This window comes from Pelophylax lessonae, assembly GCF_965119305.1.
Source record: "Pelophylax lessonae genome assembly, chromosome: 1".
In the NCBI taxonomy this organism is placed as follows: domain Eukaryota; kingdom Metazoa; phylum Chordata; class Amphibia; order Anura; family Ranidae; genus Pelophylax; species Pelophylax lessonae.
In genome coordinates, this window is record NC_138768.1 from 674,611,920 (window position 1) to 674,632,719 (window position 20,800).

At 45.3% G+C, this 20,800-nt stretch overlaps 1 protein-coding gene across 1 annotated transcript in view; it reads right to left on the bottom strand.

Annotated features, from left to right (window-relative positions):
- DCHS2 (dachsous cadherin-related 2) overlaps positions 1 to 20,800 on the bottom strand; it is a 440,911-nt gene that overhangs the window by 154,338 nt on the left and 265,773 nt on the right. Inside the window, exon 3 of the mRNA XM_082256296.1 lies at positions 6,085 to 6,316. Within this exon, the coding sequence (XP_082112422.1) occupies positions 6,085 to 6,316 (232 nt within the window). The remainder of the gene's footprint in view (positions 1 to 6,084; positions 6,317 to 20,800) is intronic.

A 20,800-nucleotide genomic window follows, 5' to 3' on the forward strand; every position in this document is an offset into this window, starting at 1 on the left:
ACTTTAACGGACAATTGCGCGGTCGTGCGACGCTGTACCTAAACGAATTTGACGTCCTTTTTTTTCCCACAAACAGAGCTTTCTTTTGGTGGTATTTGATCACCTGTGCGATTTTTTGATCACGCGCTATAAACAAAAAAAGAGCGTAAATTTTGCAAAAATAACAATATTTTTCACATTTTTTTATATGAAATTCCCCCAAAAAAAAAGTAAAAATCAAAATTTTTTAACATTTTTCGGCCAATTTGTTTTACGCTACCTATGTTTGGTAAAAAAATTAGCAAAAAGCGTATTTTGATTGGTTTGCGCAAAAGTTATCGCGTTTACTAACAAAGGGAAAGATTTTTGTCATTTTTGGTGGGTTTTTTTTAACGCGTAATGGCGGCGATGTGCGATTTTTTTTTCGGTACTGCGACATTGCGGCGGACAGATCGGACCCTTGACTGACATTTTTGACACTTTTGGGGGTACCAGTGACATTACTGCAGTAATCAGTGCTATACATATGCACTGTTACTGCAAAAATGACACTGGCAGGGAAGGGGTTAACTTTATTGGACAGGGAGGGGTTAAGTGTATCCTAGGGGCGTGATTCTAACTGTGCAGGGACATTCCTATTGGTGTAAAAGCAAAGATCAACCGTTCTACATAGTAGAACGGACAGATCTTCACTTTTACACAGGGAGAACTGACAGGCAGCTTGTTTACACAAGCCGCTCTGTCTTTCTCCCTTCACAGGAGCGATCGCAGTGTGACTGGCGGACATTGAGTCCGCCGGTCACACGCACTGACTTGTCTGTGAACGAGCCGCGGCGGGCGCGCGCCTCGGCGGGCACGCGCCCGCCCGCGATAGGCTCGCAAGTCAGTGACAGGCGAGTGACGTACCGATACGTCACTCTGCCTGGCCGGGGCTGACCGCCGCAGTATATAGTCGTGCGGCGGTCGGCAACCGGTTAACATGGGTGGGTGGGTTATTTTAGGGACATGGGCCTGTTTCCGACAACCCTGGGCTATGATTTTGCTCCCTTCTGATGTCACTCGTGGCGTCAGATGGGGGCGGTGCCACCGGGTGACATAGTCGGGTGGCCCCACCCTTTGCCTATAAAAGAACTATCAAAGCTGAAGATCGGGCATATGGCGGGTAGGACTTGTCAAGAACTGTTTCCTGTGGTTTTTACTTTTTTATTCTATTTTGGTGAATGAGTGGGGGTACGATTCACATGGAGGGGGTCGGGATCTGGGGGCCCCCTTCTTAAATGCTTGCTCATTGGCATCTATGGGAAATATTGATCAGCTTGACATGGCACTGCTCCCTGTCTTTAACATTGGCGTCTATGGGAAAGTTTGGTCAGCTTGACAAGGCACTGCTCACGAACTATAAGTGACAGGAACCCCAAACATAGGGAGCACTGAGAGTGGACTCAGGACTACAAAATAGCTATATTTTGTTATACATTAAATTTTATTTGCATTATTCTAAAAGTGGGGTATGCCTGTACACTACACTGATGGAACTAAACTGACTGAACTTGCTATCCACTAACTACCTGCCTAATTTCTATTGTCACACACTATACACGGCTGCTGTGTAACCAGCAGCCCTATATAGTGTGGGGTGTGGCCTTAGCCCCTGAGCCATGATTGGCCAAAAGCACCCCGACTTTAGCCAATCATGGATCTCACTGTACATTGTGCTGTGATTAGCCAAAGCATACAGGTCAGATGCATGCTTTGGTCAATCATCAGCAATCAGTGCAGTGCATTATGGGGCGCTCATTGGAGGGCGAACTTCCCGCCGAGCGCCCCATTTGTTCGTGTATTGTATATATACAATCCTATACCCACTGTTGCTCCAGAGGAAGGCAAAAAAATTACAATAAAGCATGATCCAATTTTCTCCAGCAGGGGAAAAAATGATTTACTGATCCCCCAAGAGGCAATCTGATATTCCCTGGATCAACTCTACCTATAAATGTTAGTATCCAGCTATATTATGTGCATCTAGGAAATAAGCTAGGCTTTTCTTAAAATAATCTACTGAGCTGGCCAGAACCAGCTCTTGAGGGAGTTTATTCACATTTTCACAGCTCCTACTTTCCATATTTGGAGATGCGTTGGTTCCTCTAGACGTAACGAGTGCCCCCTTGTCCTCTATAATAACCTTAAAGTGAATTCCTCAACACCAAGTTCACTATATGGACCACTTATGTATTTTTGCATGTTGATCACATCCCCCCATTAATCTCCTCTTTTCAAGAGAGAATAAATTCAGTTTCTCTAATCTTTCCTCATAGCTGAACTCCTTCATGCCTCTTATCAGTTTGGTTGCTCTTCTCTGCACTTTCTCCAGTTCCCCAATATCCTTGTTAAGAAATGGTACCCAAAACTGAACTGCATATTCCAGATGGAGTGTATATGTACTGTTTGTATTGGGGTGCATGGTTCTATATACAGCAGCGTGTAATGTGTAGTGAAGCCTTTCTCAAGTTTTTCAACCCAGAGGACCCCTTGAAATAATGTTCCGGTCACAGGGAACCCCTGTGAAAAATGACTATATATACAACTCCTGATACATTGGTGTGATGGTCAGTGGGAAGAATGTACCCTACACTTGTGGTCATTGGGATTAATAACCCCCTACAGATAGCTAAAAAGATCAGTGGTGTCAGTGGGAACTTATATGAGAGGCAGAAATTCTTCATTGCTCAAGGAACCCCTAGCAACCTCTGGAGGAACCCTGGTTGAGAGACCTTGGTGTAGTGTGTTTTGAGGTTCATGGCGTTGTGTGAATCGGTGTGCATGGTATTGTGCATTGGGTTGTGTGGTGCAATGTTTATTAGAATGAACAGTGCAGTGTGATTTGGGGTGTATGATGTGGTGTGTACTGGGAGCATGGACCCGTATTTATTGGAGAGCATTGTGCACTGAATATTGGTTTTTTGGTGCAGTGTGAATCAGTGTGCATGGTGCAGTGGGTATTGGGGTGCATGGTGCAGTGTGTATTGGACTACATGGTGTTATGTGAATGGCGTGCTGTGTGTTTCGGGGTACATTGTGCAGTGTGAATCAGTGTGCATGGTGAGATAGGAATTTGAATGCATGGTGCTGTGAATATTGGTGTGTGTATAGTGCAGTTTGTACTGGGGAGTACGGTGTTGTATATATTGCAGTAAATGGTGATTTTCCTGGCAATTTTAATGGACACCCTGTCTGGCCCCTATTGGTAAAACACTGTAATATGACATTTTAAGATCACAAAGACATTGCTAATTTAAGGCTACAGTTAAAACTCCAGCACATGTCACCAATAGGTTTTCTGCAGATAGCTGGAAAACAGGTTTCCGTGAAAGTAGTTCAAGTATTTTCTTCTGCTACAAAAACTGTAAGGTCATTTATGTAATAATAATAATTATAACATGAAGAATAAAAAAAATGTGGTATGTTCACACTATGCTAACAAAAACCAATAAAATCATATTTCATTTTCATGTCTGCTCCTCTTAACAGATAAATGAGGGAATTCGATTTGTTACTATTGAAATAAAAATGTAGTAAATAAATGCAAAGATTCATGAGACCATGTCAGTTAACTGCACTGCACATACATTTATGTTTCTCTGCTTCCATTGATGACACAGAGGATAGAATAGATCAGGTTGTGAATACCGCTACATTCATAAGTAATAGAAAGGACATTCCAATAGGTAACGCTTCTGGGTTAAATATCTTGTGCTAAGTATCTCTTTAACAAAATCCCAGACATACTCAACTCAGAAGTGCTGAAGAAGCTATACACTTGGGGTGTAGCATTACACTATAGGTTTATGATATAAACCATAATTACATCAACACTGGATCTGGAAAATATCTAGGATAGTTATCAAGAAACCTGGAAACATGGACATGAAGTGTGAGGCTTAAGTTATAAAAATGAAATGATGGTATTGTTAAGCTCCTGGGCATCGATCCATTGTTGCGTTTACTCATCTGCTCATTCATATGATTAGACGATATAACGTTAAGATTACCTCTCCATGTGGAATGACTTGTCTGGGATATAGACCTTAAGTCTGATATTGGTTAATTACATCTCTAAAGGGGTTTTCCATCTTAAAATCACTTTAATTTGTTGGCAAACACACGCCTTACGGAAATGTCTACTACTAAACACATTGCCTTTTTTTTTTTTGTCTTCCTAGCTTCCTCTTTTGCTTTCCTGTCATATATTTATACAATCAAATAGGGCTGTTTATTTGTATTGACCTCTTCTTTGGTGTTGTCTTCTTTGCATACTGTTTTGTCCATTGAGCAGCTTTGTGTCATATGATAGTACATACAAAATAAACAAGTCTGTCTAAACAGTATAAATACATAAAAGAACAGACTGAAGCTGGTATAACAAAGCATCTTAAACAGGATAATTGCTATTCATACTTTTCTAACATAAATGATGAAAATGAAATACAATATTATACTGTATTTTCTTAACAATCCATCTATGGGTTTAGTGCTGATTGGTACAAGATAAAATACCTATGTGCACTGGCAATGCTATGGTTTTATATGCATGCCCTATACATTCAGAAAATGTAATAGCTAGTTTCTCTCAGTCCTGAAAATTGATTCCAGGCTCCAATTTATAGATCTGTAGACCTGGATCTCTTTTTTTTGGCAGTACCACCATGTTGTACTTAAATGATTCTAGAGAATATTAGTATGGACATTCATATGAAAATTCATTGTACATTCGATGATTGATGTTGAAAACCACATACAGTGTTCCAAATTAGTCCAAAAAAAATCTCCATCTTCGTCCTTTGAATTTTCTCATGACTGTGATGAAAAATAAATGTTGATTTGACCCCACTAACAATTACAAAATCAAGTTAATGTTCTTAAAACAAATATTTTCGAATGAAAATATATACATGTATGGCCACCTTTTGGGATCCATCTCTAAAGTTACCAAGCAGTACTATGGCCATACTGTTGCCTAATTTAGAAAACACAGCACTAAAATGTGTTTAATTATGAAGCGCTATTTATTGATAAGAGACAAAAATATACTAAAGAAGAGGTCACATGACCTGTCCTGGTTTGCATAAATACTGCTTAGTCCAGCGGGAAGTGTGCTAGACATGCTCCTCTTCCTAAGGGCCCATTTACTCTGGAAGTACACAACACTGTTTACGTCCCCCCCCCTTTTTTTTTTTAGAACTCTTCTTTATTACTACAAAGAGTAAACTGAGTCATAATTTGTGAAAATCCCAAAAAAGGAAACAGTGTAATGTGCACAAATACAGCTTTATTTAATAAAAAGAAGTACTTTTAATTTTTTTTTTAAATTGCAGTCATATGAAGCAAACTGAATTCTGGTTTAATCTATTACTAAAATGTAAATTGATTAGTTGCTATGGGTTACTTTCTGCTGTCACAAACAAAGATTTCCCAGCACATTTGCCAGCTAACGTGAATTGGCAGACAGTGTTAGTTTGGTTGTTTTGCAGGCTAGCTGGTAAGTGTGCTGGGAAATCTTTGTTTGTGATTTGTGTTGTTCTTCCATGTGCACCTTACTGTAAAGGCTATTTGTAGGTCGAGGTGGTTGCCACTTTTTTGTACAGTTGGTTGAATTGGATGCAGGGACTCACTGGATGCCTTCAGCTACCATTGTGCCCTTGCTGGGTCTGTTCCTGTGCTGGCAAACCTACCCTTATTCTATTTACTGCTATATGTGCTCCAACTTGAGAGACTCTGAAAATTATAGAGTTAGGACCACAGAGCCTTCAAGTGGACACTGCGGCTTACGCATATGTTTGTAAATGGGTGCAACTAAACTCCTCGTTTTTAACATTAATTGCTAGACATGGTGATTTTGGTTGTTTTGCAGGCTAGCTGGTAAGTGTGCTTGAAAATTTTTATGTGTTTGTGATTGTGTTGCTCTCCCATGCGCACCTTATTGCAAAGGCTAGGTATAGGTTCGGGTGATTGCCACTTTTTTTGTACAGTTACCTTCTGCTGTCACTGCTTTTTTTAATAAGCCCTGTTTAGAGTGAAATAGTGGTAGGTAAACAGAGACACCATTACCTGTAGATGAGTCAATAGTAAACAGTGATGTTTTCTCTCCAGGTATGATTTCATAAAGTACTTCTCCAAATACTCCTCCATCTTTGTCCTCGGCCAACACATTAACAACCTCTGTGCCTGCTTGAGTGTGGCTGCTGATGCTTGCCACATAATTTGTTGTTTCGAATACAGGTGCATTGTCATTTATATCTTCTATATCAACACGGACGAAAGCCTGTGCGCTTAAGCCACCCTGTTAGATGTAAATGAAACACAAGGTTATAAAACTCCATAGAATTAAAAAAAAAAAAGTACACGTGTACAGAAATTATTGCACACGCTAAAAGTTTTGCACCTACAGATATGAAGCTGACAACATACCAGATATGGATTACAACTTAAATAAATAAAAATGAGATCAATAAACAGAAAAAATCATCTGACAGGAGCAAGCTGAGCAAACTTACTTCTTCTATTTGCTGATTTTTGGTCTGTTTAATGTTTCATTGGAAGCATTGTGTTATGTCTGTTTGATAAGTGCAAACACAAAACTTGTTGAACTTTTCAGAAATTCAGAGCTGTCCTCTGCACACTTCCTGTGTTATCTCAAAGAGACCACCTAGTTCTTATCTTGGACTTCAGAATAATTACCTTTGTGTTATAAAGATTTGAGAGTAGTAGTGGTTGAGTAGTTTAGGAAAAGACACTGAGCACTGGGCAGTGTTGTCACCACTCAGTTCACAAAAATGCTGTGCATTAACCCACAACAGGGTTTAACCACTTGCAGACTGTGCTATAGCTGAAAGACAGCTACAGTGTTATAGTCTAGTTCTGGGAGGGAATCTATTGATGTCCTCCCAGAACCCTGCCCCCCTGCATGCCCCTGGGGCGCACATAGGGTCCTTTGGACACAGCTTATCACAGATCGAGGTAAACGGCCAATCACAGTGGTCCTTTACCATTTATTCAGACATCTATTGGCCGGCAACTGCTGATTGGCTTCTGCTGTAACAAATCACGGCAGAAGCAGCATGCGGCGGTGTGCACGTGCCTCCTAGGCAGAACTGCAGAATCACGTACAGTATATATGCCTGATTCTGCACAGAACAGCCATCCTGTAGCTGAAAATCTGCTGTAGGGCGGTCGTTAAGTGGTTATATAATGCATATATATAATGCATATTTATATAATGCAACCTAACAGTCCCTTGATGAGTTTGCTACATTTATTTTCCTTGTTGAAGTTTTTTTCCTTTTTAAACCTGTGAGTGACAAACTTCCTGTCCTTAGGTGGCTGTGCTCACTCCTTCACTGTATCCGTGGAGAAAACGCAGTTGACACCCAGACTCAGTTACAAATGTGTCAGCCTTTGTTCATCTCCTTTATATGGGGGATGAAAAGATAAGTAGTTTACAAAAAATGTTAGATTGTTTATGATTTCAGTTCAGCTCACAAAAAGTGACAAGAACATAACATTATTAGTATCATCAATAGTAATTTTGTACTTGCTAAAACTAGTTCATCCACCACATTGAAAGACTCATAAGCTGCAATATATAAAATTTTTGTTCCTGGTTTAGCTACATTTAAATGTTTATATTAGCGAGCGACCGATTATCGGCAAAGCCGATATATCGAGGGCCGATGTGCACTTTGCCCAATATATCGGAATCGACCTTTTCATTTACCGATATTGCCGATATTTCAGGAAAGTGCTTGTACTGGGGTGATGCTTGCAGCTAGAGGCATCACCCAAGTACTGGTGTCCATACCTGACGGTCGGCTGTCTTTTAATGACAACCGATGCAGCTTAGAAGCCACTCGGCTGTCATTTTAAGGAGTGGGAGGGGACGACCCCCCCTCCCGTTGCCTTCCGCAGCTCGCCCGGGTCTCCTGTCCCACCGGGAGACCCGGGCATCCTACTTTCACCGCCGCTGTCTGACCGGGTCTCCATCTGCACCTCCGCCATCTGACTGGGACTCAATTTCTTTGAATTCGGCGCCGCCGAGTCCCCAGAAATGATGTCATGACATGACATCACTTCTGGGTACTGGCGGCGCTGAATTAAAAAAACTTACAGCATTCAAAACTGCTTTTAAGTGCAGAGGAGGGGTTTTAGACCCCCAGATCCCTCCACCACAGTACCTGTACACAAAAAAAAAAAATGTTTTTTAATGTCCGAAAATATCGTCCGATACCGATATCCAATGACCAAAATATCGGTATCGGCAGTAAAAAAAACAATATCAGTAGATCAATAGTTTATATATCCGTAATCACAATTTGCACTAACCGCCATGCATACTCTGGTTCAGTCATGATTAAAAATGTTTTGAAAACACAATTATTTTGAATAATACATACAGTATATATATATAAGACATAACAGATTAATTTAGGGTATGCTCAAATAGGTTGAAAGAAACCACAAAGTTTTCTCTACTGCAAACACAAAGTTATTAGTATATCACTACATACAAAAATCCCAGATTTTCTATTTATCACAATAGGCTTTTTCATTCTAGGTTCATTAACTATATATTGTTTCCCTGTTATCAGCAGAAATATAGTCATGACATATTAATTATAGAGTGAAATTATTGTAAGTTTTATAAAGAAGCAGTAAAAGAAAATGTGCAAAAAACTGTACCCAGCAGGGAATCCTTTAGGCACCAAAATGTATATGCTGAAAAGCTTCTGTGATGGAAATATGGCATAGATCACTTGCTAATAGGGTTGAGCGGACACCTAGATGTCCGTGTTCGACGGGTTCGGCCGAACTTTAAAAAAAAGTCCGGGTCCGTGTCCCGGACTTTTACCAAACTTTTCCCGGACACCGAACCCCATTGAAGTCAATGGGGACCCGAACTTTAAGGCACTAAAATGGCTCTAAAACACCAATGGAAAGGGCTAGAGTGCTGCAAATGGCAGCAAAACGTAGTTAAGAGCATGGCAAGTGCTCTGCAAACAAATGTGGATAGGGAAATAACTTAAAACAACAAAAAAAAAACAGAAAAATAAAACAATGTTCTTCATCTCTGAAGGACGAGGCCCATATGGAGTAGGAGGGAGGTTGAGGTGGTGGTGGATGTGGCGGTGTCATAGGCGTGCGCACAGGGTGTGCCTGGTGTACCTGGGCACACCCTAATCACCTAGGGCACATAGCATTATCGCTCTGTTTGCCAGTGAGGAGATGGGAAAGATCTCCCTCGCACCTGCTCTGCTCTATTTCTCTTTGCCAGCAGGGAGAGTAATGTATCGGGGCCATGTACATGTAGGCAAACACATGCATGTGTATTTCAACTTTGGGGTGCACACCCTAATGCAATAGGCTGCGCACACCTATGGGCGGTGTAGGTGGAAGCGGCGGTGGAGGAGGACCAGGGCCGGATTAAGAGCATCATGGTCTTGGTGCTGAGGATTTTGAAGGGCCTTAAGGGCCGTGCCTTGGCATGCACCCAGAGGAGGAAGGGTGCAGCCATGCATGCCTAATTCAACATGGGATGCTGTCTCTGAAGCCCATAAACACATCCATGCATCGGCAACTGTCCCTCCTTGTCCGGCCTTCGCGCTGTGTGGGGAGGTTCTGAGGGTGCTGCCTGGGGAAGCGAGCATAGAAGCCAGACTTCTGTGTTTACAAGTGACAGAAGAGCGGTCACAGTGAATATGGCCAACCCGGGGCCTATATAAAAGGTAGGGGCCTGCATGGAGCTGCAGCTCCAATAGCCCCTACGTTAATCTGGCCCTGAGGAGGAGGACGAGGTAGCCAACACTGCTTCTTTTCACAAATTTTAAATGAGGGTACACCCCAAAAGAGTGAGAAAGAGCAAAAATGGAACAATGGCTGGGTAAGGTCGGTATCCATTGCTATTCTGCACAAGGTACGGAAAAGTCCCGTGGGATCCATGCCTGGTTCAAGAGTGAGAAAGATCAAAAATACAATGGCTGGGTAAGGCTGGTATACATGTCTATTCTGCATAAGGTACGGACAAGTCCTGTGGGATCCATGCCTGGTTCATTTTAATGAACGTGAGCTTGTCCACATTGTCTCTGGACAGGCGGCTGCGCTTGTCTGTTATAACACCCCCAGCCGTGCTAAATACCCGTTCAGATAATACACTGGCTGCAGGGCACGCCAGCACCTCCAAGGCGTAAAGGGCAAGCTCAGGCCATGTGCCCAATTTGGAGACCCAGAAGTTGAAGGGGGCAGACCCCTCATTCACTACATGTAGGCGTGTGCACACATACTGCTCCACCATGTTGGTAAAATGCTGCCTCCTGCTAAGACGTTCCATCTGAGCTGCTGGTGCTGCTGTTTGTTGTGGCGTGCTGACAAAGCTTTTCCACATTTCGGCCATGCTAACCCTGCCTTCTGAGGTGCTGGCGGTGCCCTGGTTGAGTTGGCGACCTCCTCCTCCTCCTCCTCTGCCTTGTGCTTCCACTGTGGCCCCGCTGTCAGATGGGAATGACAGCAGCATCGCGTCTACCAGCGTGCGCTTGTACTCGCGCATCTTGCGATCGCGCTCCAGTGAGTGAATTAAGGACGGTACGTTGTCCTTGTAACGGGGATCCAGCAGCGTGGCCACCCAGTAATCAGCACAAGTTAGAATGTGGGCAACTCGGCGGTCGTTGTGGAGACACTGCAGCATGTAATCGCTCATGTGTGCCAGGCTGCCCAGAGGCGACGAAAGGCTGTCCTTTGTGGGAGGTGTATCGTCCGTGTCCTCTGTATCCCCCCAGCCACGCACCAGTGATGGCCATGAGCTGGCCTGGGTGCCACCCTGCTGTGAACATGGTTCCATCTCCTCCTCCAGCTCCTCCTCCTCCTCATCCTCCAGAACTGTGCCCCTGCTGGACAATTGTGTCCCTGGCGTTTGTGTGTGCAGGAACCCACCCTCGGAGCCCCTTGCGAATGACTGCCCTGAAAGCCTTTGAAATGTTACCTCTTCATCCTCCTCCTCCTCCTCCTCATCCTGTGCCACATCCTCTTCCATCATCGCCCGAATTGTTTTTTCAAGGAGGCATAGAAGTGGGATAGTTAAGCTGAGAACGGCGTCATTGCCACTGGCCATGTTGGTGGAGTACTCAAAACAGCGCAACAAGGCACACAGGTCTCGCATGGAGGCCCAGTTATTGGTGGTGAAGTGGTGCTGTTCCGCAGAGCGACTCACGCGTGCGTGCTGCAGCTGAAACTCCACTATGGCCTGCTGCTGCTCGCACAGTCTTTGCAGCATGTGCAAGGTGGAGTTCCACCTTGTGGGCACGTCACATATGAGGCGGTGAGCGGGAAGGCCGAAGTTACGCTGCAGCCCTGCCAGGCGAGCAGCAGCAGGGTGAGAACGCCGAAAGTGCGCACAGACGGCCCGCACTTTCTGCAACAGCTCTGACATATCGGGGGAGTTTTTAAGGAACCTCTGCACCACCAAATTCAGCACATGCGCCAGGCAAGGGATGTGCGTCAAACCGGCTAGGCCCAGAGCTGCTATGAGATTTCGCCCGTTATCGCACACCACCAGGCCGGGCTTGAGGCTCGCTGGCAGCAACCACTCATTTGTCTGCTGTTCCATGCTCCTCCACAACTCCTGCGCGGTGTGTGGTTTGTCCCCCAAACAGGCAAGTTGTAAAACTGCCTGCTGTCGTTTAGCCCTGGCCGTGCTGAAGTTGGTGGTGAAGGTATTATGCTGTCCGGATGAGGAGGCGGTAGAGGATGGGGTAGCGGAGTAGGATGAGTTAGGAACAGGAGGCAAACTGAAGCGCCCTGCAATCCTCGGTGGTGGAAGGACATGTGCCAAATTGCTATCCGCCTCAGGCCCATCCGCCACTGCATTTACCCAGTGTGCCGTTAGGGAGATGTAACGCCCCTGACCGTGCTTACTGGTCCACGTATCGGTAGTTAGGTGGACCTTGGCACAGATGGCGTTGCGCAGTGCACACCTGATTTTTTCCCCCACTTGGTTGTGCAGGGAAGGGATGGCTTGCCTGGAAAAGTAGTGGCGGCTGGGCACGACGTACTGTGGGACAGCCACCGACATAAGCTTTTTAAAACTGGGCGTCTCCACCAGACAGAATGACAGCATTTCAAAGGCCAATAATTGTGAAATGCTGGCATTCAGGGCCAGGGATCGCGGGTGGGTAGGGGGGTACTTCCTCTTCCTCTCAAGTGTTTGGGAGATGGAAAGCTGAACGCTTCCACGGGACATTGTGGAGATGGTTGTTGGTGACCCAGGTGGTGGTGTTGCTGACAGATCGTCTGTTTGCGGGGTGGCAGGTGCCGGTATGACTACAGAGGTGGCTGGAGCGGCCGAGACTGCAGCAGAAGAGGAAGCAGGATGAGCCAGAGACGTTTCTTGGTTTTGAAGGTGTGTACTCCACTGCAGCTCGTGCTTTGCACTTAGATGCCTGATCATGCAGGTTGTGCTCAGGTTGAGAAGGTTTATGCCTCGCTTCAGGCTCTGATTGCACAGGGTGCAAACCACTCGTGTCCTGTCATCAGCACATTTTCTAAAGAACTTCCACGCTAGAGAACTCTTTTGAGCTGACTTTGGTGCGCTCGTTCCCTTGCTGCGTTGGGCAGTAGCAGGCGTAGTGTCTAGGGCACGGCCGCTCCGCTTCTGCACCCTGCTCCCTCTTCTGCTGTGCTGGTGGCTCTGTGCGACCACCGCCTCTTCCTCCAAACTACTCAGGTCACCTGCATGACGTTCATTCCATGTGGGGTCGAGGACCTCATCGTCCTCCACATCATCTTCCACCCAGTCTTCACCCCTGCCCTCCCTGTCGGTCTCCACAATGCTGAACGCCGCAGCAGTTGGCACCTGCGTTTCGTCATCATCGGAGACGTGCTGTGATGGTCCTTCCATGTACTCATCTTGAGAAATAGGTGGTTGGGCATCGCTGCACTCAATCTCTTCCACTTCTGGGGCAGGGCTAGGTGGATGGCCCTGGGAAACCCTGCTGACAGAGTCCTCAAAAAGAATAAGAGACTGCTCTATGGCTTGGGGCTCAGACTGCTTGCCTGATTTGCAAGGGGGTGAGGTGAAAGACGGTTGGACATTGGCTGCAGGTGCCAACTCTGACCTTTCTGCAGTAGACTGGGTGGGAACAATGTGAAGGAACTGGAGGCACTGTCAGCAGCAAACCAATCTACTATCGCCTCTCTGTGTTCTGGCCTCATCACTTCTAGAGGCGTATGATGCCCTACCAAATACTGATGCAGGTTCTGTCGCCTACAAACACTTGAGGAAGGTGTTTCACTTGTGCGTGTAGCTGGCACAGATCGACCACGTCCTCTCCTTGCAACAGGAGCTCTAGCAGCAGCACCACCACGACCCAGGCCACGGCCCCTATTTGACGCTCTCCTCATATTTCTGAAATTTAAGATCTTGCCCTAGAAAGGTCTTTATTGAATAGCGGAACAAAAGAACAACAGTATCGCACGGGTGTATCTCACAGTCAAATATGCAAACTATGCCGCAATTTAATGTTTTTTACACCAAAAGGGTGTGTATTGAATAGCGGAATAGGATAAAAAACTGTGTATCTCACACGTACAAACACAGACTAGGCCCGATTAAATTTTTTCCTACCCTAAAGGGAGAATGAGGAAGAGTATGGAACAGGCAGCACCCTCAAATCTTCAGAAGTATGAGATGAACCCCAAAAACTTGGAAAGGTGGATCTCACACGTACCGACACAGACTATTCCGCAATTTAATTGAGCCCCAAAGGTTTTTATTGAATAGCGGAATAGGAAATATGATCAAAAAAAAGTGTATGTTTTTCACACGTACAGAAGCACACTAGGCCCCAATTACTATTGTTTGTACACCTAAAAGGATGGATGAGGAAGAGGAGGAGGAGGAGTATAGAACAGGCAGCACCCTCAAAGCTTCAGAAGTATGAGATGAACCCCAAAAACTTGGAAAGGTGGATCTCACACGTACCGACACAGACTATTCCGCAATTTAATTGAGCCCCAAAGGTTTTTATTGAATAACGGAATAGGAAATATGATCAAAAAAAGTGTATGTTTTTCACACGTACAGAAGCACACTAGGCCCCAATTACTATTGTTTGTACACCTAAAAGGATGGATGAGGAGGAGGAGGAGGAGGAGGAGTATAGAACAGGCAGCACCCTCAAAGCTTCAGAAGTATGAGATGAACCCCAAAAACTTGGAAAGGTGGATCTCACACGTACCGACACAGACTATTCCGCAATTTAATTGAGCCCCAAAGGTTTTTTTATTGAATAGCTGAATAGGAAATATGATCAAAAAAAAGTGTATGTTTTTCACACGTACAGAAGCACACTAGGCCCCAATTACTATTGTTTGTACACCTAAAAGGATGGATGAGGAAGAGGAGGAGGAGGAGTATAGAACAGGCAGCACCCTCAAAGCTTCAGAAGTATGAGATGAACCCCAAAAACTTGGAAAGGTGGATCTCACACGTACCGACACAGACTATTCCGCAATTTAATTGAGCCCCAAAGGTTTTTATTGAATAACGGAATAGGAAATATGATCAAAAAAAGTGTATGTTTTTCACACGTACAGAAGCACACTAGGCCCCAATTACTATTGTTTGTACACCTAAAAGGATGGATGAGGAGGAGGAGGAGGAGTATAGAACAGGCAGCACCCTCAAAGCTTCAGAAGTATGAGATTGTGTTCACTGTACCCCACAAAGATTGTGTTCACTGTACCCCACAAAGATTGTGTTCACTGTACCCCACAAAGGTTTTGTTCACTGCACCCCACAAAGATTGTGTTCACTGTACCCCACAAAGGTTTTGTTCACTGCACCCCACAAAGATTGTGTTCACTGTACCCCACAAAGATTGTGTTCACTGCACCCCAAAAGGATTGTCTTCTCTGCACCCCACAAAGATTGTGTTCACTGTACCCCACAAAGGTTTTGTTCACTGTACCCCACAAAGATTGTGTTCACTGCACTCCAAAAGGATTGTCTTCACTGCACCCCACAAAGATTGTGTTCACTGTACCCCACAAAGGTTTTGTTCACTGCACCCCACAAAGATTGTGTTCACTGTACCCCACAAAGGTTTTGTTCCCTGCACCCCACAAAGATTGTGTTCACTGTACCCCCCAAAGATTTTGTTCACTGCACCCCACAAGGATTGTTTGTCTTCACTGCACCCCACAAGGATTGTCTTCACTGCACCCCACAAGGATTGTCTTCACTGCACCCCACAAAGATTGTGTTCACTGCACCCCACAAAGGTTTTGTTCACTGCACCCCACAAAGATTGTGTTCACTGCACCCCACAAAGATTGTGTTCACTGCACCCCAAAAGGATTGTCTTCTCTGCACCCCACAAAGATTGTGTTCACTGTACCCCACAAAGGTTTTGTTCACTGTACCCCACAAAGATTGTGTTCACTGTACCCCACAAAGGTTTTGTTCACTGCACCCCACAAAGATTGTGTTCACTGTACCCCACAAAGATTGTGTTCACTATACCCCACAAAGGTTTTGTTCACTGCACCCCACAAACATTGTGTTCACTGTACCCCACAAAGGTTGTGTTCACTGCACCCCACAAAGATTGTGTTCACTGCACCCCACAAAGATTGTGTTCACTGTACCCCACAAAGGTTTTGTTCACTGCACCCCACAAAGGTTTTGTTCACTGCACCCCACAAAGATTGTGTTCACTGTACCCCACAAAGATTGTGTTCACTGCACTCCAAAAGGATTGTCTTCACTGCACCCCACAAAGATTGTGTTCACTGTACCCCACAAAGGTTTTGTTCACTGCACCCCACAAAGATTGTGTTCACTGTACCCCCCAAAGATTTTGTTCACTGCACCCCACAAGGATTGTCTTCACTGCACCCCACAAGGATTGTCTTCACTGCACCCCACAAAGATTGTGTTCACTGTACCCCACAAAGATTGTGTTCACTGCACTCCAAAAGGATTGTCTTCACTGCACCCCACAAAGATTGTGTTCACTGCACCCCACAAAGATTGTGTTCACTGCACCCCACAAAGATTGTGTTCACTGTACCCCCCAAAGATTTTGTTCACTGCACCCCACAAGGATTGTCTTCACTGCACCCCACAAGGATTGTCTTCACTGCACCCCACAAAGATTGTGTTCACTGTACCCCACAAAGATTTTGTTCACTGCACCCCACAAAGATTGTGTTCACTGTACCCCACAAAGATTTTGTTCACTGCACTCCAAAAGGATTGTCTTCACTGCACCCCACAAAGATTGTGTTCACTGTACCCCACAAAGGTTTTGTTCACTGCACCCCACAAAGATTGTGTTCACTGTACCCCACAAAGGTTTTGTTCACTGCACCCCACAAAGATTGTGTTCACTGTACCCCACAAAGATTGTGTTCACTGTACCCCACAAAGGTTTTGTTCACTGCACCCCACAAAGATTGTGTTCACTGTACCCCACAAAGGTTGTGTTCACTGCACCCTACAAAGGTTTTGTTCACTGCACCCCACAAAGATTGTGTTCACTGCACCCCACAAAGATTGTGTTCACTGTACCCCACAAAGGTTTTGTTCACTGCACCCCACAAAGATTGTGTTCACTGTACCCCACAAAGATTGTGTTCACTGCACTCCAAAAGGATTGTCTTCACTGCACCCCACAAAGATTGTGTTCACTGTACCCCACAAAGGTTTTGTTCACTGCACCCCACAAAGATTGTGTTCACTGTACCCCACAAAGGTTTTGTTCACTGCACCCCACAAAGATTGTGTTCACTGTACCCCCCAATGATTTTGTTCACTGCACCCCACAAGGATTGTCTTCACTGCACCCCACAAGGATTGTCTTCACTGCACCCCACAAAGATTGTGTTCACTGTACCCCACAAAGATTTTGTTCACTGCACCCCACAAAGATTGTGTTCACTGTACCCCACAAAGATTTTGTTCACTGCACTCCAAAAGGATTGTCTTCACTGCACCCCACAAAGATTGTGTTCACTGTACCCCACAAAGGTTTTGTTCACTGCACCCCACAAAGATTGTGTTCACTGTACCCCACAAAGGTTTTGTTCACTGCACCCCACAAAGATTGTGTTCACTGTACCCCACAAAGATTGTGTTCACTGTACCCCACAAAGGTTTTGTTCACTGCACCCCACAAAGATTGTGTTCACTGCACCCCACAAAGGTTTTGTTCACTGCACCCCACAAAGATTGTGTTCACTGTACCCCACAAAGGTTTTGTTCACTGCACCCCACAAAGATTGTGTTCACTGTACCCCACAAAGATTGTGTTCACTGCACTCCAAAAGGATTGTCTTCACTGCACCCCACAAAGATTGTGTTCACTGTACCCCACAAAGGTTTTGTTCACTGCACCCCACAAAGATTGTGTTCACTGTACCCCACAAAGGTTTTGTTCACTGCACCCCACAAAGATTGTGTTCACTGTACCCCCCCAAAGATTTTGTTCACTGCACCCCACAAGGATTGTCTTCACTGCACCCCACAAGGATTGTCTTCACTGCACCCCACAAGGATTGTCTTCACTGCACCCCACAAAGATTGTGTTCACTGCACCCCACAAAGGTTTTGTTCACTGCACCCCACAAAGATTGTGTTCACTGTACCCCCCCAAAGATTTTGTTCACTGCACCCCACAAGGATTGTCTTCTCTGCACCCCACAAAGATTGTGTTCCCTGTACCCCCCAAAGATTTTGTTCACTGCACCCCACAAGGATTGTCTTCACTGCACCCCACAAGGATTGTCTTCACTGCACCCCACAAAGATTGTGTTCACTGTACCCCCACAAAGGTTTTGTTCACTGCACCCCACAAAGATTTTGTTCACTGCACTCCAAAAGGATTGTGTTCACTGCACCCCAAAAAGATTGTGTTCACTGCAGCCCACACACAGAAAAATGGATGTGGATCACTGACACCTGCCTATCTCCTATCCCACACCACACAGCAATATCGATTGTAGTTTGTAGAACACACTTTCCCTAAAATTCAGCAGACTCTGTCCCTAACAGGATTGAGAAGAGATCGTAGATCAGGAGAACTAAGTGCAGACCCCACCCCACACAGCAATATCGATTGTAGTTTGTAGTACACACTGACCCTATAATTCAGCAGACTCTATCCCTAAAATGCCTACAACTCGCCCTGCCTAAACACTCCGACCTGTCCCTCAATTCTATCCGGACACAAATGTTTTTTTCCTGCCTATCTTTCCCTAATCAGCAGCCAGCACGTTGATGTGTGCTCTGTCCCTGATCTAAGCAGCATAATGACGCCGCTGCGGCTGCCTCAAACTTATAAAGACTTGGTCACATGCTTCAGACGGCCAATCACAGCTACTGAGACATTTGCAGGCATGGCTGGGATGGCTTAAGGCACACCAGTTAAACGATTGTTGATTGGCTGTTGAAAGCCCGCCATGAAAAGAGCGCCAAAGCATGCAAAACCCGGAAATAAAAGGACCGAACACGGATTTTTACCCGAATATACAGTAAAGTGTCCGTGTTCGTGTTCGGGTAACAAAAATCCAATTATTCGGTACGAACACGAATAATACAGTCCGTGTTCGCTCAACACTACTTGCTAATTCTCGGTTTTTAATATAATATTCGTGGGGGGGGGGGGTGGGTGGTGACAATAAAAAAAAAAACATTACTGTCCCTCAATTAAAAATATTTCCCAGCCTAGGATGTTTGTTTAACTGTAACTTAACTGTAACTTTGACAGTATCAGAAGTATAAAAGCAGTGAATGTTTCAAGATTTGTTGGTTTGGCAAACAGAATTCGCACAATTTGCCCTACAGGAAGGAACATTATTTGACATTTCAGAATCAGTGGCGGCCTGTGCATAGGGGGCGCCAGGGCGCCCCCCTAAGAAAAATCGCGTTCGCCGGCCTATGTGGTGGCTATGGGGGGGTGGGGTTTACGACCCAGAAGAGGCGCCGATTGGCTGCCTTCTGGGGGCGTAACCTGGGCGCAGGTCATAGCGCTAGGACACCCCCACTTTCGTGATATCCTGGCTGTGATTGGTCCAGTCTCCAGCCTGGACCAATCATCATCCAGGACATCCGATTGCTGACCCCACTGACGTCGCAATGGGAGCGATGCCGGTGCGTGCGTCAGTCACGCACCATCACGGCCCGATCTTCTTCCTGCTGCCCGGACCGATCGGAAGACCAGAAGACTGAAGAGGACGAGACGAGCAGTGCCGTGGACGGTTCCCGGAATCCCGCCGCCGTCAGAAGAAGAGGACTCGAAGAGAGGAGCAGCACTGTGGACGTCTCGCAGGCAGCCCAGGAGGAGAGCAGGTAAGTGATCGAAGCTGACCTGTGCCCTCACCTGTACCATGCCTATACCATCACCTGTACCATGCCGCCTATACCATCACCTGTACCATGCCGCCTATACCATCACATGTGCCATGCCGCCTATACCATCACCTGTGCCATGCCGCCTACACCATCACCTGTGCCATGCCACCTATACCATCACCTGTGCCATGCCGCCTATACCATCACCTGTATCATGCCGCCTATACCATCACCTGTACCATGCCTATACCATCACATGTGCCATGCCTATACCATCACCTGTGCCATGCCTATACCATCACCTGTGCCATGCCTGTACCATGCCTATACCATCACCTGTGCCATGCCTATACCATTACCTGTGCCATGCCTGTACCATCACCTGTGCCATGCCTGTACCATCACCTTTGCCATGCCTGTACCATCACCTGTGCCATGCCTATACCATCACCTGTGCCATGCCTATACCATCACCTGTGCCATGCCTGTGCCATGCCTGTACCATCACCTGTGCCATGCCTATACCATCACCTGGGCCATGCCTATACCATCACCTGTGCCATGCCTGTGCCATGCCTATACCATCACCTGTGCCATGCCTGTACCATCACCTGTGCCATGCCTATACCATCACCTGTGCCATGCCTGTGCCATGCCTATACCATCACCTGTGCCATGCCTATACCATCACCTGTGCCATGCCTGTGCCATGCCTGTACCATGACCTCAAAGTCACGCAATTTTTTTACCGCGTTTTTTGCCGCGAAGCAATACCTATTACATTTTTCTTTTTGCGCCCCCCCAAAAATTTTGAGCACCAGCCGCCACTGTTCCAGATATGAGTCTCCAGCGCCATGTGATTTTTTTTTCTTTCATTTTATATTTCAAATTTTCATCGTATCCACATATTTGCATTAGAAATATAAGTTAATGTTCTCACTAGGTAAATGAATTCATATTGGTTAGGTCAGATGAAACTCTAAGCATAGATAAAAAAATGAATAAGAAATGTACTCAGTGTCCAGATTATGCAAGAGGCTTAAAAAAAATTACCATTCTGCTGCAAATGCCTATTCAGGATGTGTTGTTTGTATTAAGTACCGAATGACTTTGCATGGTTTTAAGACATTTCATATTATTGATAAAAAATTGTGAAAATGAAATACAAATTAATTTGAGTCACTGTAGCTAACTTTCTTAGGATGAAGGACTTGGACACTTTAATCAAATTCCAATTATGGAAATGTCATGAGAGATACAGATTAGAATTTCAGATCACATCAGGTCACCTTTAAAGAAGTTGACTTTGTATGCTATAAAAAAGAAACAGTTTAGAATTTTGTTCTCGTTTACATAGTTACCTGGGTACATAGTTAGTGAGGTTGAAAAAGTCCATCCAGTTCAACCTACAATGTGTGTGTGTGT